Source organism: Pimephales promelas, chromosome 8 (genome assembly GCF_988280905.1).
Source record: "Pimephales promelas chromosome 8, fPimPro1.hap1.1, whole genome shotgun sequence".
NCBI lineage: Eukaryota > Metazoa > Chordata > Actinopteri > Cypriniformes > Leuciscidae > Pimephales > Pimephales promelas.
The window spans coordinates 19,719,956-19,735,128 of record NC_142776.1 but is presented as its reverse complement, the minus strand read 5'-3'; the positions used below and the strand labels follow the sequence as shown (position 1 = coordinate 19,735,128).

Below are 15,173 nucleotides of genomic sequence, written 5' to 3'. Positions count from 1 at the left end.
GCCGTGTGACAGAGCGGGCAGAGGGGGGACACGCGCACGGGCTCGTGGGCGTGCTTATGTACTCTGCTACTGGAGCGGAAGTGCTCGCTCCGTGAGAATGGGCTCTGTGAGACCCTGGGCATAAGGTGCTTGTGTGTGTACGTGAGCACAGCTTGTGGGCACATTTATTACACTTGAGGCTTTTATGCTCTTTTTGTGAACTCTCTGGGTAGCCGTGAAAACGGCATTTAGACGCTCGCAAGCGGGCAGGGAAACCGGCTTGTTTGTGGCGGTAAACACTACTGCAGTCAGCGGTGAAACGGGGACTAACAGTGGGCGAAGCTTTTACGGCGATCCGGCCGCAGCGGGAGAAAGCCGTCCTTTTCTCAGCTGTGCTAGGCAGACTTCAGTTGATCGGGCCTCAGCGCGATCTTGGGTCGAGGCCCCCTGGAGGAGGCTGTCTGCGGCGGCTGTCTGAGCGAGAGCGAGGGCGGCCGCCCTGTCTGCGCTGGGGCTGCTGAGCTTGCTGAGGCAGGCGCTGCTGAGCTTGCTGAGGCGGGCGCTGTTGTGGGGTTCTGGCAGGAGGCTCGTGAGAGCGGCCTGTCGAAGAACTAGAGCGGCGGGGCAAGAACAGATTCATGGCCTGAGTCGCTTTCTGTACCTCGGAGAAGCGGTCAACGATGCCCGTGACGGCAGATCCGAAGAGCCCGGTAGGAGATATAGGCGCGTTGAGGAACAGGGCGCGTTCTGAATCTCCCATATCGGTGAGCGTGAGCCACAAGTGTCTCTCAGTGACAACGAGGGCGGCCATGCATTTTCCCAAGGCTTGTGCGGCGGCTTTAGTGGCGCGAAGGGAAAGCTCCGTCGCGCTTCTCAGATCCGAAAGGATGGGGGGGTTCCTACCGCTGTTCGCCATCTCGCACGAGATGTCGCTCTGGAGCGCCTGGATGGAATGCAGCGCTGAGGCGGCCTGTTCGGCGGCGTCAAAGGCGCGGGCAGCATGGCAGTATAACTCATCTCGGCGGCTCCGTCCACTGAGCGAAGCGGGCCCCTCGGAGCGGATAAGAGCCGAAAGAGGGGCATTCCAGGATTTAGTGAGCTCGAAGTGAAGCTCAGGCAGGAATGGTGCAGCCCGGCTGCAGGCGGGGGCCGGGCGCTGGTTCGGTGGTTGCTCTGGGGGAGGAGACCACTCGAGACCCAGGCGGTGGATGGCCTGCGAAAGGAGGCGCGAAAGTCCCTCCTCGATGCCGGCGCGGGTCCCCGCAGACTCTCTCGTCGATGAGCCGATCGACGACCAATCCTCGCTGTCAGAAGGGTGCAGCGAACAAGAGTCCTTCTCATCCGCGGTGTCGTCGGAGGCGACAGAGCGGCCATGCGGCGGCAACTGTAAGTCCGGCAGGGGCGGAGAGGGAGAGCGGTCGGTGGGCGGCGGCGGCGGCCCACATGGATCCGCAGGGGGCTCCGGCGGCCTCTGGGAGCGGCGTTTCTTCTTCCGCGGCGGAGTGAGAGGCGGCGCGGGAGCGGTTCTGACTGCCTGTAGTCGAGCCCGCAGGGAAGACGGAGGCAGGTCGTCGCAGTGGTCGCATCCTCCGTTGGCGAGGGCGAGCTCTGCGTGTTCCACTCCGAAACAGAGAACGCAGAAGCGGTCTCCTTCCTCGAGTGAAGAGCGGCATGAGCCGCAGGAAATACGAGGCATCTTGAAAAAGACGCTCGGCTCTTTTAGGAATATGGAATAGCAAAAAGGATACGCGTCGGATGGCGCTAGCTTGCTGGGCGGCTGAAGGTGGCAGACGGCCGGCTTCCTCAGACTCCGGAGCTCGCTAGACGGTGCCTTCTCAACGACGGCGGCTTCTTCCCAGGACAGCGGATGCGTGTAGCTCGCTGAAATGAACAGAATCAACGAACGAGCTGGGAGAGCGACCTTTATACACTGTAGCCACGCCCCTTTTGGCGGGCTGTGACGCAGTAAGCGAGCGCCGTCCGCTCATTGGCCGCGGACTCAGCGCCGCTCTCCCATAGGTTCGTGCATTCTCTCTGAGCGAACCAATGAGCCGCTAGCTAGCCCGCTCATGGTCTGCCTCAGAAGAGACTGCGTTGACAATGATTACAAAATTATGGAATAATTTTTTGGCTTCAACTTCTCAGCAAAGATGAATCTTTCCCGTAGCGTAAGCTAGCTTACGCAATACGAGAGAACCTCTCGTAAGAGAACTGTAAATACAAGCTCTAAAAGACACTTCAGCCACTGTTTAGTCATTGTGAGAGGATGTAACGACGATATACAAGTAAAATATATTACAAATCTGACAGGTGCTGCACATTTATTACTGGATTATCAGGCTTTCACAAATCAGCTTTTGTTCCAGCTCTTCAGAATGGCTTCTGCTGCATCCAAGGTACTGTCTTGCTGTAGTGAAAAAAACAAAACAAAATCCATTACATACTATTAGCACTGGTGAGGCATTTAATGTAATTTGTTATAAGAAAATGATCTCTGCAACATTCAGACAGATACAGAAAGGAAATACAGCTAAATATAGATTTGGTGGTCTGTAGGTAGCCGAATGATCTTTTGTATTTACAGTAAAAGCCTGACGTAAACCCATTTCTTACCTTGATAAAGCACAAACGAATGTATTTCTCAAACTGCTTTACTGAATCTTCCCCCACAAAAGCTGTTACAGGAATTGCAGCCAGTTTCTTAAAAAGTAAAAAAAATCACTATGCTTTGTTCTGTTATATTATATATTCCTAAAATAAAAAAAGAGTACCTTCTCTTTTATCATCCATTTGACAAACTTGTAGTCATAAGGTTCTTCGTCTCCCATATGTGACAGGTCCTGATCTATAATTAGCAGACAAGACAGAACAACACCAATCAGATTAAACCCCCCACAACCAATGTCCCCTTTGCCACTGTAAATATAATCTTATTAACATACATGACTTCAACCCTTCAACCCTTCAACCCGCTTACTGAGTGCTGTGACATCCACTATCATGAAGTATCCTCCCTCAGGGACCACTGGAGTCATGCCAATCTGTCTCAGCATGGCTGCCATACGGTCTCTTTTGCTTTCCAGCTCTAATGCTAGAGAGGAAAAGTAGCAGTCGGGTTGACCCATCAGCTCATAGTCTCGAAGAAGACCCTGGCCAACAGCCTCCTATTGTTCAGTACAATTATGTCACAAACCCATAGAATACATAGAATAGTGCATTGCAACACCGTAAAATCCAATAGCACAGACAAAACTTGCCTGTAATGGGGTCGGACACGTATAGAGACTGTTTTGCATTACAGTCTGCAGGTGTTTGATCAAGTGTTCAGGTCCGATTGACCAACCCAACTGAAAAAAAAAAAAAGTATAAAAAAAAGTATCTTAGTATAGTACATAAACTGCACACACAAAAATGTTTTTATCACTTTACTTATATTTTTTAATGACCATTGCTTTAAAATTCACGTTTTTGATAATTTTATGCAGAGCAAAGTTTCTACAAGTTTACCACAGACATTATTTTACTCGTAAATTGAAGAAAAAAAAAATACTATAAAACCCATGGGAAAAATCTTGAGGGAACCACTGTCGAATTAGGGTGTGTTTACATGACAACGACATATATTAAACCAGAAATGTTCTTCCTTGGCATTTATCACGTACAGACGACAATGTTTGTGGATCCTGTTTACACTCGGTTACGAATGTAACCTCGGTTCTCTCTAGAAGAGGGAATATCCCTTTTCTTGCAGAAGCCAAAAAAATTATCCTTTCATTTTTCCTATAAGTAAAACCCATTGTTGCACAGAGCAGAGCAGAGCTAGGCGAGGTAGCTTGCGTGCCTATTGGTGGCTCTGTGGCAAATGCTGCTTCTTATTAGTGGACTGGTCATGTCGTAAGCATTGTAAGTCCACACTCGACCACACTTCACCAGATGTCAGCACGGAAGGGGTGGCGCCCGGTTCGGAGACCGACCATCCTTCACTGCCTGAAGCGGTGAGCGAGCAGGCATCATCCGTCCCCTTCAGACTCCAGAAGCACAGCGGGCGTAACAGACTGACCGGCCGCGATCGAGACGGGGGAAACAGAGAGTGATGCAAACAGGGAAGGCGCCAGCGTGTATTCGCTCACAATGGTAGCCTTGGGGATTGTCTGCGCTTTTTACGGCACAGCCCAGTAGAGAGAAGCGGAGTCACAGGCTCCACTTGGAAGATGGCGAGTCGAGGTCGACAATTCCATCGAGTCGCATTCCGGGCAGCCGCCGACGGAAATGGTTCTTCCCCAGAGAGGAAATCCACAGAATGTGGCGGTCCTCGTCGTTGAGGGGGCACTTGACGAATCGAGGCATTTGAAACAACACCTCGGCTCTTTAAGACAAGTAGAGAAGCAAAAATTAAAAGGATATACGAGCCGGATAGCACAGCAGGAACGGCAAAGAAGCAGCGATGGTGGCTTCGAACAGCAGAGATGCTTGTCGACGGCGTGGCTTCTACTGGAGAGTCAGTGACATGGAGAGATCACTTCGCTGAAGAGATGAAAAAAAAAAAAAAAAAAAAAAAAAAAAAAATCGAAGAACAACCTATCTAGACTCTGCTTATATAGGGATAAGCCACGCCTATTTCAGCAGTGACCAGTCCACCGATAGGTTTCAGCATTTTCCACAGAGCGACGAATAGGCGCGCAAGCTGCCTCACCTAGCTCTGCTCTGTGCAACAATGCGTTTTACATATAGGAATAATTATACAATCATTTTTCAGCTTCAGTATTCTCGAGAAAAGGGATTTTCCCATAGCGTAAGCTAGCTTACACAACAGGAGAGTACTCTCGTAAGAGAAAAGAGTATAATTTTTTAAAACTTGCACTATAAAACCGGTTTTCAAAAGTTTGTTTTCAGGCCCCCACAACGCTGTTGTCGTCCAAATGAATGACCAAAATGCATTAAATTTTTTTTTAGTAGAAAACGGTTTTGTGTAAAAGGCCCTTTTGCTTTAGGCCCCTAAATTGCCACTGATTATAATTTGTTTGTTTTGGTTCCTTGAGTGTTGGAGATTATGTGGGTAATGTAGTTCTTCACCAAGAAAAATTAAACATTGTGTGTTGATGGCTTAAACAAAAGCATTTATCACCATTTACCACCTCATAGCTCACAATAAGTCTGTTAAAGGTTTATAAGTTATTCTTAAAAATCATTCCCCTATAGAGAAAAAGAATGGGAACTTAAACTCCATAATGCGTTGGCATCAAACTTGCCATGATGCATTTTTTTAACTCTTTTCAAAATTGTATGTTGTTTTTATTGATTTTGTTTTGTACTTTTTTGGAGACTGAAAAAAAAAAAAAATCTAAAGTCTAAAAATCTCTATTTATTCCAAAGAGAAAAATAACAAGGAATGGGTTAACATTTTCAGGAGGAGGGTAAGTAAATAGTTCATTTTTGGCGTGAATTGTTCCTTTAAGGTAAAGCCAGATATGAACTATGAACAATGAAGATAATGGTTAAATACCTTCCATCCAGTCACGCTGAATGTTTTCCCTGCACTGCCGATAGTGATGGTTCTGTCCCACATTCCAGGGAGGGTTGCTGTTCAGAGAGAATACTGCAGAGTCATCACCTCTTAATAGCACATGTAATCCATTACACAAAAGATAAGATGCACAACTGGAGAAATATCACATACCTATCTTTACATGCTCATGGCCTTTATATATGAGCCATTCATATACCTCATCACTGAAGCACAGGGTGTCGTGTTTGATGCAGAGATCTGCAATCGCTTGCAACTCGCTCCTACTGAATATCTGGGAGTGGAAGAGAGCTTTAGGATATTAATATGCCATTTTGGAACTAAATGCAAAATGTCACCTTACTTTTCCAATAGGGTTATTAGGAGTGTTGATGATGATGGCCTTGGTCTTGGAGTTGAATTTACTAGCAAGTTCTTCCTGGTCCAGAACCCAGTCAGCACTATTTACACTGGTTGTTGCGGGTGACTTCTACAGAACAGATCACTGAAGTGTTATGTTTTATGCTGTGTTTTCATAATAAACTTTAATAGAGAAGGCTAACCTACCAGTCGCAAAGGTATGAAAACAGGTTTGGCACCTGCCATTTTCACCATAGGAACATAGCAGTCAAAAAAAGGTTCTATAATAATAACCTGAATGGAGAAAATGGAAAGTGAGTGAATCATAATCTAGAGAAATGCTAAGTACAATGAGTACTAAATGTGCTTTTATGTTTTCACCTCATCTCCCTCCTCAACTAGAGCCTGCATAGCACTGAACAAAGATCCATATCCACCCACTGTTACCAGGATCTCTTTAAAGGGGTCGAGCTGACGGTTATAGACTTTTCCATATACTTTTGACAGGGCTTTAACCAGTGTTGGATGGCCCTGAAAACAAAAAAAAAATAACCATTTGGGTGCTTTATCAACACATAATGCAGGATGATAATAAAGTGTGGATAGAACATACAAAGCCACGTGTGTACTGGTTCAGCCTGTCTACCATTGCTGCCTGAGCGAGACCCTCTTTCACATAAGAGGGAGGAGGGATGTCTGGATAACCCTGTCCAAGATTAACAATGGAAGGGTCTGCTGCCACTGACGTGAAGGCCACCCTAAATAACACGACACACTATTCAGAACATTTAACACATGTCTGTGAGAAAGTTTTTTTTTTTTTTTCAAATAAAGCTTGATTCTTACCATACATTCTTGTCCAGACCTTCTATTCTTTTCGCATTCTTGTGTTTTATGGAAGCCATCTTATACTAAAAAAGTGAAAGAACAAAATAAAGGAATGTCAAAGAGAAATGAGTAATTCGGTCAAACTTGCACTCACTTTGCAGGATGATAAAGCTCTAAAACTATTGGTTTGTAATATGCGTGGAGCAGATCTGAAAAAAGGGAGTAGATACATTTCTGCCAAAGAAATAAAAAATCGAAATCCAATCAAATATTCATTGCTCACTTCAAAACATTGCGGTCACAGATGAGACTCCTTTCAGTTTGTTGCTGTAGTTGTAAATCTAGTTTGTGTTTGACGGGAGCAGATTCTGCCTGACGCAAACGTCCCACGCCTCTAAAACGGACCAATCAGATTGCTCTTTTCTATTCTGGAATGGTAACGTTAAATGTAATTTTTTTCTTTTTCTTTTTTCAATTAAAGTTTAAATCTAGGGTGCTTATTGTAAAACCTAGTGTGTCCGTTTGTCTTTCAGTTCAAGTTAACTTACGTTAATAAGTATATATATATATATATATATATATATATATATATATAATTTGACCTAATTATATATATATATATATATATATATATATATATATATATATATATATATATATATATATATATATATATAATTAGGTCAAATAGTTTGACATGTGTATGGAGTACAATCTAGCCTATTACGCTAAGCTAAAAACAACAACAACAACAACAACAAAACATATAGGCCTGGGGCCCGTTTCAATAAGGAGGCTCAACCAACTCTGAGTTAAAGCTTGAACTCTGAGTTGACTTACCCTGAGATGGGAAACTCTGAGTTTTCGGTTACAGAACAGCTGAAATGAGTTAGTTCAATCAACTCTGAGTTGACTGACTCTGAGTTAAGCGCGTGCACCACAACTATAAAAAGCCATTATCAATGGAGCGCAGATATTATGAGTCACCATGGCAACAGCGCCAGACAAAAAGAGGTGTTAGGTGTAATTAATTAACAAGTGATCTAAATATTGTAATTTAATTAAGGGGGTTACTCTTAATTCTTCTGTAATTTAAAATAAAATATGATGCAATTACATTAAAAAAGCTACTGCATAAACTATAGAACAATTCAGTATAAAACAATAGTGCATTTAACATACATTTTTAAAAGTTATATGTTTTATGTAACCTTCTCCCTCTACACACTTTGATCAATTCAAGAATAATTCATGCAATTGTATATTGTTAATCTGAAAGATTTAAAAGTGCTGTTTCTTGTCTCTTCTCTTTGTGTTAATCAAGTAGTTGAGGTTGATATAGGATTTAGTAATATGTAGACCAATACTTTCTAGAGATAGTAAGTATTACATTAATCTAACTACACTGTTTAAGATGTCATTTGTGGTTAATAATTCATAACTATTTTACAGTAACTTACTGTTATAATATCAGAGGTGAAACTGGAAGAATGTTATTCAACCTAAAGTAGGCTACTATTACTTTGATACATTTTTACTTAAGTAAAAATACCAGTCTAAAAATCTAAAAAGTAAAAAGTAGTTAATTTAAAACAGTAAAAGTTGCTGAGTAACTTGTTTAACAGTGGGGGTGGTGTGCGGGACTCCCCCATGTGGGGTATGAGAGTTTCACAGTATAAGAACCGTCTCAGAAAATATCACGGTTTATGGTATTAAACAATTATTAAATATATAAACAGCATTATTAAATTACGGTTATTATTATTATCATCAGTTAAAATGAAAATGAGTTAAATAAATTAAACATTTGTTCAATAAAACATATGTAATCAACTAACTTCAATAATTGATTATGAATAAGATTAACATCTTATTTTTATCATTAATAACTTATTAAATTATGTTTGAAAAACAATTGAGTTCTATAAAATGTTTTTTATTCCAATTTTTTTAATGATTTAATAGAAATATATTATAAAAAATGGTGGTAATCAAATAAAAGTTTAGCAAACGTTTTAATCCTTTTACTTTTTGGCAAATTGCTGCAAAACAGATTTAGTCAATTAAAACATGGACAAACAATATATATTCCTTAAAGAATGTGTAAATACATTTTATTGTTAGTGTTTAAACAGCACTTCCACTTTTTCAGCCCGTTTCTGAAAGAGAGGTAACATATACTCAGAGTCAGTTACCATGGTAACTTACTCTGTGAACCTAACCTGGTCGGGAGCAGGTTTTCTTCAGTAAACTCAGAGTTTCTTGCGGTCTCCTCCCCTTTTTTAAAGAGGAAGTGCTGTTTAAACACTAACAATAAAATGTATTTACACATTCTTTAAGGAATATATATTGTTTGTCCATGTTTTAATTGACTAAATCTGTTTTGCAGCAATTTGCCAAAAAGTAAAAGGATTAAAACGTTTGCTAAACTTTTATTTGATTACCACCATTTTTTATAATATATTTCTATTAAATCATTAAAAAAATTGGAATAAAAAACATTTTATAGAACTCAATTGTTTTTCAAACATAATTTAATAAGTTATTAATGATAAAAATAAGATGTTAATCTTATTCATAATCAATTATTGAAGTTAGTTGATTACATATGTTTTATTGAACAAATGTTTAATTTATTTAACTCATTTTCATTTTAACTGATGATAATAATAATAACCGTAATTTAATAATGCTGTTTATATATTTAATAATTGTTTAATACCATAAACCGTGATATTTTCTGAGACGGTTCTTATACTGTGAAACTCTCATACCCCACATGGGGGAGTCCCGCACACCACCCCCACTGTTAAACAAGTTACTCAGCAACTTTTACTGTTTTAAATTAACTACTTTTTACTTTTTAGATTTTTAGACTGGTATTTTTACTTAAGTAAAAATGTATCAAAGTAATAGTAGCCTACTTTAGGTTGAATAACATTCTTCCAGTTTCACCTCTGATATTATAACAGTAAGTTACTGTAAAATAGTTATGAATTATTAACCACAAATGACATCTTAAACAGTGTAGTTAGATTAATGTAATACTTACTATCTCTAGAAAGTATTGGTCTACATATTACTAAATCCTATATCAACCTCAACTACTTGATTAACACAAAGAGAAGAGACAAGAAACAGCACTTTTAAATCTTTCAGATTAACAATATACAATTGCATGAATTATTCTTGAATTGATCAAAGTGTGTAGAGGGAGAAGGTTACATAAAACATATAACTTTTAAAAATGTATGTTAAATGCACTATTGTTTTATACTGAATTGTTCTATAGTTTATGCAGTAGCTTTTTTAATGTAATTGCATCATATTTTATTTTAAATTACAGAAGAATTAAGAGTAACCCCCTTAATTAAATTACAATATTTAGATCACTTGTTAATTAATTACACCTAACACCTCTTTTTGTCTGGCGCTGTTGCCATGGTGACTCATAATATCTGCGCTCCATTGATAATGGCTTTTTATAGTTGTGGTGCACGCGCTTAACTCAGAGTCAGTCAACTCAGAGTTGATTGAACTAACTCATTTCAGCTGTTCTGTAACCGAAAACTCAGAGTTTCCCATCTCAGGGTAAGTCAACTCAGAGTTCAAGCTTTAACTCAGAGTTGGTTGAGCCTCCTTATTGAAACGGGCCCCTGATCGAGCGTTTATACCTTTTAGTTAATGCTAAAGGACACATGAACTAGCTACAACTGACTTGGTTTGCTCGCAGTAACAATGTTATACTCACTTTTCTGATTGTCTCACTTGCTGATTAACACCTTTAAAGTAAGGCTCCTGCTGGAAAAGCAATTTTGATATCTTGATATCCAACCTATCCTCCTACCTAGACAATATATTACTTATTGCATGTCACCAAATGTCGACACAAAGTCCATATTTTCTTGGAAAACTGAATGGCAGTGCAGTGAGAGCAGCATTTTACATCATTCGTCAACATTTATTTTTCCTCAGCAGGTGGCGCTCTAACCAACCACAGACAAATCACTTGCCTTCTACTTTTATTAGTTATCGATTAGGATAAATAATTCAGTAAATAAATTAACATTACACATCTCAGGCTCAGCACAATCTGTAAAAAGTTTTTGTGTCAAGAATACACTTTCCTTCTTCGACTTGGAATGTAGGCTAATTTATGATAAGACCTATTTATTTAGGCTACAGGTTCACTGGGCTAATCCTGCTAATGTTGTAAAGTAAAGAAGAGTTAAACAGTTTCTCTTCACACTTTAATAAACATCCTTTCAAGTCATTGACATTTCTAATTTTGAAATAAACTTCCTGAGACTGCTAAATAGCATGCACTGGAGATTCTCTATTAAACTGCATGAAACTATGTTAACTCTAGTTGTCTAGCTCTAATTTCTCTGCTAATATTTTTTTTTAACTATCATATTTCAACTTTTGGTGTTATTTAAATTCATACAATAATTTTTTTTTTAGCTTAGAATTATTTTCCGGTTAAATCGCCAACTTTGTTTAGATATGTAACTTAGATAATGTCTTACATTAAATCAGGGTTCCCTTTCGATAGCGGTTCACTCACATTTCATTGACAGCTGACGCTATGGGAAATCTCTGTCTCTGACAATACTAAAGCCTGACTGAATCATGTTGAATCATGAATCATGTGCAACTGCACAGACCAATGGCGTCTCAGCGCAGCCAACAAATGGGATGGTACATTTGCCTACATTAGCCAAACTACATAAGTGCCATTTCACCAGAATCTTGACTCAAGTGTGAAGACCATCACCTCACTGATCTCGCGAAGAAAAGAAGCCTACCTGTTTGCGTTTTGAAGAGCCCAGCAGCGATATCATTAACTCGGCTTTGAGGCACCACCCCCATGTGGCCACCCGGCGAGTGATTGAGCAAGTTTACTAACGATAAAAGAGCATTTCAATTGATGTTTGTTGCAAATTGTTGCACCACTAATGTCTCACCTCGCTGCACTCATGGATCACTTTCTGTAACAGAAGTAATCTTATGCTCATCCTTTCTCTACCCTCTCCTCTCACAAGCCAAGGAGGAAGAAAGTCAGAGCCGAGGGGCCTGGCAAACGGGACTTAGAGAGCTCACGCCGGCCCACATCCCGCATGTCTCATTCTCCCCAAAGCAAGAGGATTCCCTTGTGCTGTTTACCTGCGAAGACCTCTTCCGGTGTGGGTGGATTGGTCTCGTTTCGAGGGTCTGAGAAAGATGATGCCATGTCCCTGGTTGCTTCAGATGCAGAGAAGTGATTGAACCTCACTGAGGATTGTAGTGCTGATGATTCTCAGCCCTGGCTGGACTCCGAGCTCACCAGAGTCCTCTCAAAGGCAGTCGATAAGCTGCCAGTGAGCCCCGAGCCCCCCGCCCATTTTTTTCCAGAGGTTTTTGTGGCGTGCCCCCCCACACCTGCCCAGCCCCACCCCAAGGCAGAGTCTAAGGTCAGTCAGAGCTCCCGGAGTACCACTGTCGGAGCCATCCCTGAGAGCTGAGGCAGACTCGCAGGGCCTATTCTCTGCCTTTGGCTTGGACAGTCGTGCACTTATGACACAGTGCTGTTGGATTGCATTCTCCATAGCATCAGCTATTGACGCAATGTGAGTGAACCGTTATCGAAAGGGAACGTTTCAGTTAGCAATGTAACCTTGGAGATAAACGGGGAACACTGCGTAAGCTTGTGTTATGCTTGCACTTTTTGCAGTCGCTTGACGCTTCCTCAGTTGAAAGGCCCTCAGTAGACCCAACTCCTAAATGTAGAAAATAAATAAATAAAAAACTAGCATTATTACATAATTTAGTCCTTTATGCCGTACCTTCTCCCTATGCAGTACCTTCACAGACCCACAGGGGTCCATAAAACCTTTACATTAAATAATAGATGATCTCAAGAGTGTGTGCCTTTTGGGGAACACATTTTAACATGTTGACTTTCATTTGACATAAATGGGTGAACCCTAAAGATATCTGAAATCTTTCGACAGCAGTCCAACCATCTGAAAGCAATTTGTTGATTGGTTTGAAATGACCAGAACAGGGAAGCTGAAGACATTTGTCAGTCTGTCAGTCTACCTTGTTGTTTAGCCCTGATGAGACGTATTCTGTCATTAACTCACATGCTCACGTGCTTAGAGGAACACTTCATATGACAATCTACAAGATCATACACTTGTTTACAAAACAGCCTTGGGGAAGAGGCATGTCCTTAAACATATTTGGCCTATGTCACTTACACCGACCAACCATATATGGGTTAATAAGCTTGACATAGAGCAGTAGGATTTTGTCAGCAATGTAGTCATGAACCAAACTGTTTTTGTTTATTTCTTTTTATTTTTATTTTTTATTTTTTGGCTCGCTTACCGAAGCACAACTCTAAACCACCTCTGGACAAATATATCCATTGTAAGTGCCGTGGCTCATCATGGAAGATCATTGTCAAAGGGGACCTGGTTGTTCATAAGGAGGACACAAAATAAATGCTGCAGGGTGTTTTGGACAGTAGATGCAGAGGCCAAACTAGCATTTATAGTTTCTTGTGGATGATCAAAAACTCTCATAGCCAGTATCCTTTGACCTAATGTGGGATGAGGGTATAGCTATAGTGCTATAGTGGTGCTGATGTCAAGAATGACTTTGCTTTCATTTCATTCACTGGATCAGTATCCATTGTTCTTGAGAGACTCTCATAGTTTCTGTTTGGGATCAATCAAAAAAGCAGCTGAAACCGCTGCGTTTCAGCCTCTGGCAAAGTTCATTCAGAAGCTAGTGAAATTCTAAGGGTGAAGAAGACATCAACCTTTTGTTCAGAAATGCTGTTTTTGAACTATAAGGGAACTAGAAGATTTAAAATAATAGGTCCCATTCTACCACAGAAACTTGCATAAGAAATACTGATAGACTTGCACCTGCAGACCAATGGCCTTGGCCTGGACTTCAAGTTTGTTCACAGAATTGGACAAGATCCTATTAATAGAATCTTTAGCCTGCAGAACTTCTGAGAGCTCTACATTTATGGAAACATATTGTCAGTGGCAACTACAAATATATTCCCCTTCACAGTTTTGTTTTAGCGTCAAATTTGAATAGACCTTATAATCGCTTGCATTATGCTTCATCGTCTGAGCTACAATGTTATCAAACATTATATAAGGCAATGTCACAATAAAAGAAATTGTTTAATAATGTAAACTAATTAATAAGGTTAGTTTTAACACGCACTGATAAAATCTGTTCACTGAGTGCATTAAAAGTATATTTTAACTGTTTAAATTGATATATATATACACACAGTAGGCCATATATTATATGTGTGTGTGTGTGTGTGTGTGTGTGTGTGTTTGTGTGTGTGTGTAACCCTGGAGAGGGAGGGAGGGAGGGAGGAAGATGAATATTGGCTACCACTGACTTACGGATACAAAACATTGATACATTTTTCAAAATATCGTTCATGTTCCACAGAAGAGAGAAAGGAATTTGAAATGATGGAGTGATAAAGATTGTTTTAGTAGAGGTGAACTATCGCTTTAAAATGTATAGCATAAACCTTTTGTCACATGCAAGTAGCACTCACAAAGACAATTCAAATAGCAGGCTTTAAACTCCAAATCCATTCAATCAATCCATTCATTAATGAGAACAGAGACCTGAACAGTAACAAGAGAACTTAACTAAGGAACCTAATAAGAAATGCAGACAAACAGGAACACAAAACCAAACCAGAGCATACACATTATACCTTTTACAATGGCCCTCAATTACCAAAGAAAATAAAAATTAATAAAATTATATTCTCTCTGACTTTTTCCTTTATGATTTAGTAGCTGGTTAAAGACAGCCCACAGCAATGTTCTCTAGACTGGACTTCTAGGCTATATGTAGGAGTAAAGCAACATTACAAGACTATATTTGGAATTTCCCACTTGCAAGGAATAGATCACTTTGAAACAACCATTTGGTGGGTCGTGAATTCTGCCCTTGACAGAACTCTTCTTTGAAACGTTGTCTGAGCATATGCCTTTGAAAATAAAGTTTAGTCATATTTAGTCCACACTCCACATTCTGTATATTCCACCACAGTAAGTTCTTTAACCCATCTCTATTCTAAGATACCAGTCTTTTAACTAACATAGCTCATAAAATGTCAGCCTTACAGCGAATAGGCTTTTAGTTGAGGAAGACCTTTTAAAGTCTCTGCTGCTGCCCAATGTCAAAGAGGGTTTCCGTAGAACAAAGAGGGAGCGTGCAAGCAAGCCTGAGGCAGATGGTGCAGCCAATCAGACATGCTGTAAACATATGATCTAGTAAAGCGGCTATGGAGACAGTGGGTTGACAAAGTTAATGTCTGTTCTGCCTGGTGTGGAGGAGTCTGAATAGTTTATAACTTGCATGATCATTGCGGTTAGTTTCAATTTCTGATATATAGGCCACTAAAAATGCACACTTATGCATAAAGTTCCTTTACTCTATTTTACAATGTCTATTTGTTGTTCAG

General features: G+C 40.5%; 1 protein-coding gene across 4 annotated transcripts; it reads right to left on the bottom strand.

Moving 5' to 3' along the window:
- Positions 1 to 2,191: 2,191 nt before the first annotated feature.
- LOC120493176 (kynurenine--oxoglutarate transaminase 3) lies at positions 2,192 to 10,576 on the bottom strand. Of its 4 annotated transcripts, none has more exons than XM_089134124.1 (13): positions 10,422 to 10,576; positions 6,689 to 6,753; positions 6,456 to 6,600; positions 6,224 to 6,373; positions 6,050 to 6,136; positions 5,847 to 5,972; positions 5,657 to 5,777; positions 5,483 to 5,559; positions 3,237 to 3,326; positions 2,957 to 3,143; positions 2,751 to 2,824; positions 2,593 to 2,679; positions 2,192 to 2,386 (listed from the first exon to the last, which is right to left on the bottom strand). In XM_089134124.1, exons 2-13 carry the CDS (start codon positions 6,745 to 6,747, stop codon positions 2,330 to 2,332), a joined length of 1,260 nt encoding a protein of 419 aa, XP_088990250.1. In that variant the 5' UTR covers positions 6,748 to 6,753; positions 10,422 to 10,576; the 3' UTR covers positions 2,192 to 2,329. The 4 variants fall into 4 exon arrangements, with proteins under 4 accessions (XP_088990250.1, XP_088990249.1, XP_039547614.2 ...); XM_089134123.1 differs by lacking the exon at positions 10,422 to 10,576 and adding an exon at positions 6,954 to 7,021; XM_039691680.2 differs by lacking the exon at positions 10,422 to 10,576 and adding an exon at positions 6,825 to 7,004.
- Between the last annotated feature and the right edge of the window lie 4,597 nt (positions 10,577 to 15,173).

What these genes read in the sequence shown, in the direction of transcription:
- LOC120493176 (XM_039691680.2), bottom strand. Translation starts at nt 6,902, where the DNA reads ATGTATCTACTCCCTTTTTTCAGATCTGCTCCACGCATATTACAAACC. An exon ending in TTTTCATACCTTTGCGACTG is followed by an intron (nt 5,973 to 6,049) that starts GTAGGTTAGCCT and finishes TCTGTTCTGTAG; the next exon opens with AAGTCACCCGCAACAACCAG. An exon ending in AATGGATGATAAAAGAGAAG is followed by an intron (nt 2,680 to 2,750) that starts GTACTCTTTTTT and finishes TTACTTTTTAAG; the next exon opens with AAACTGGCTGCAATTCCTGT.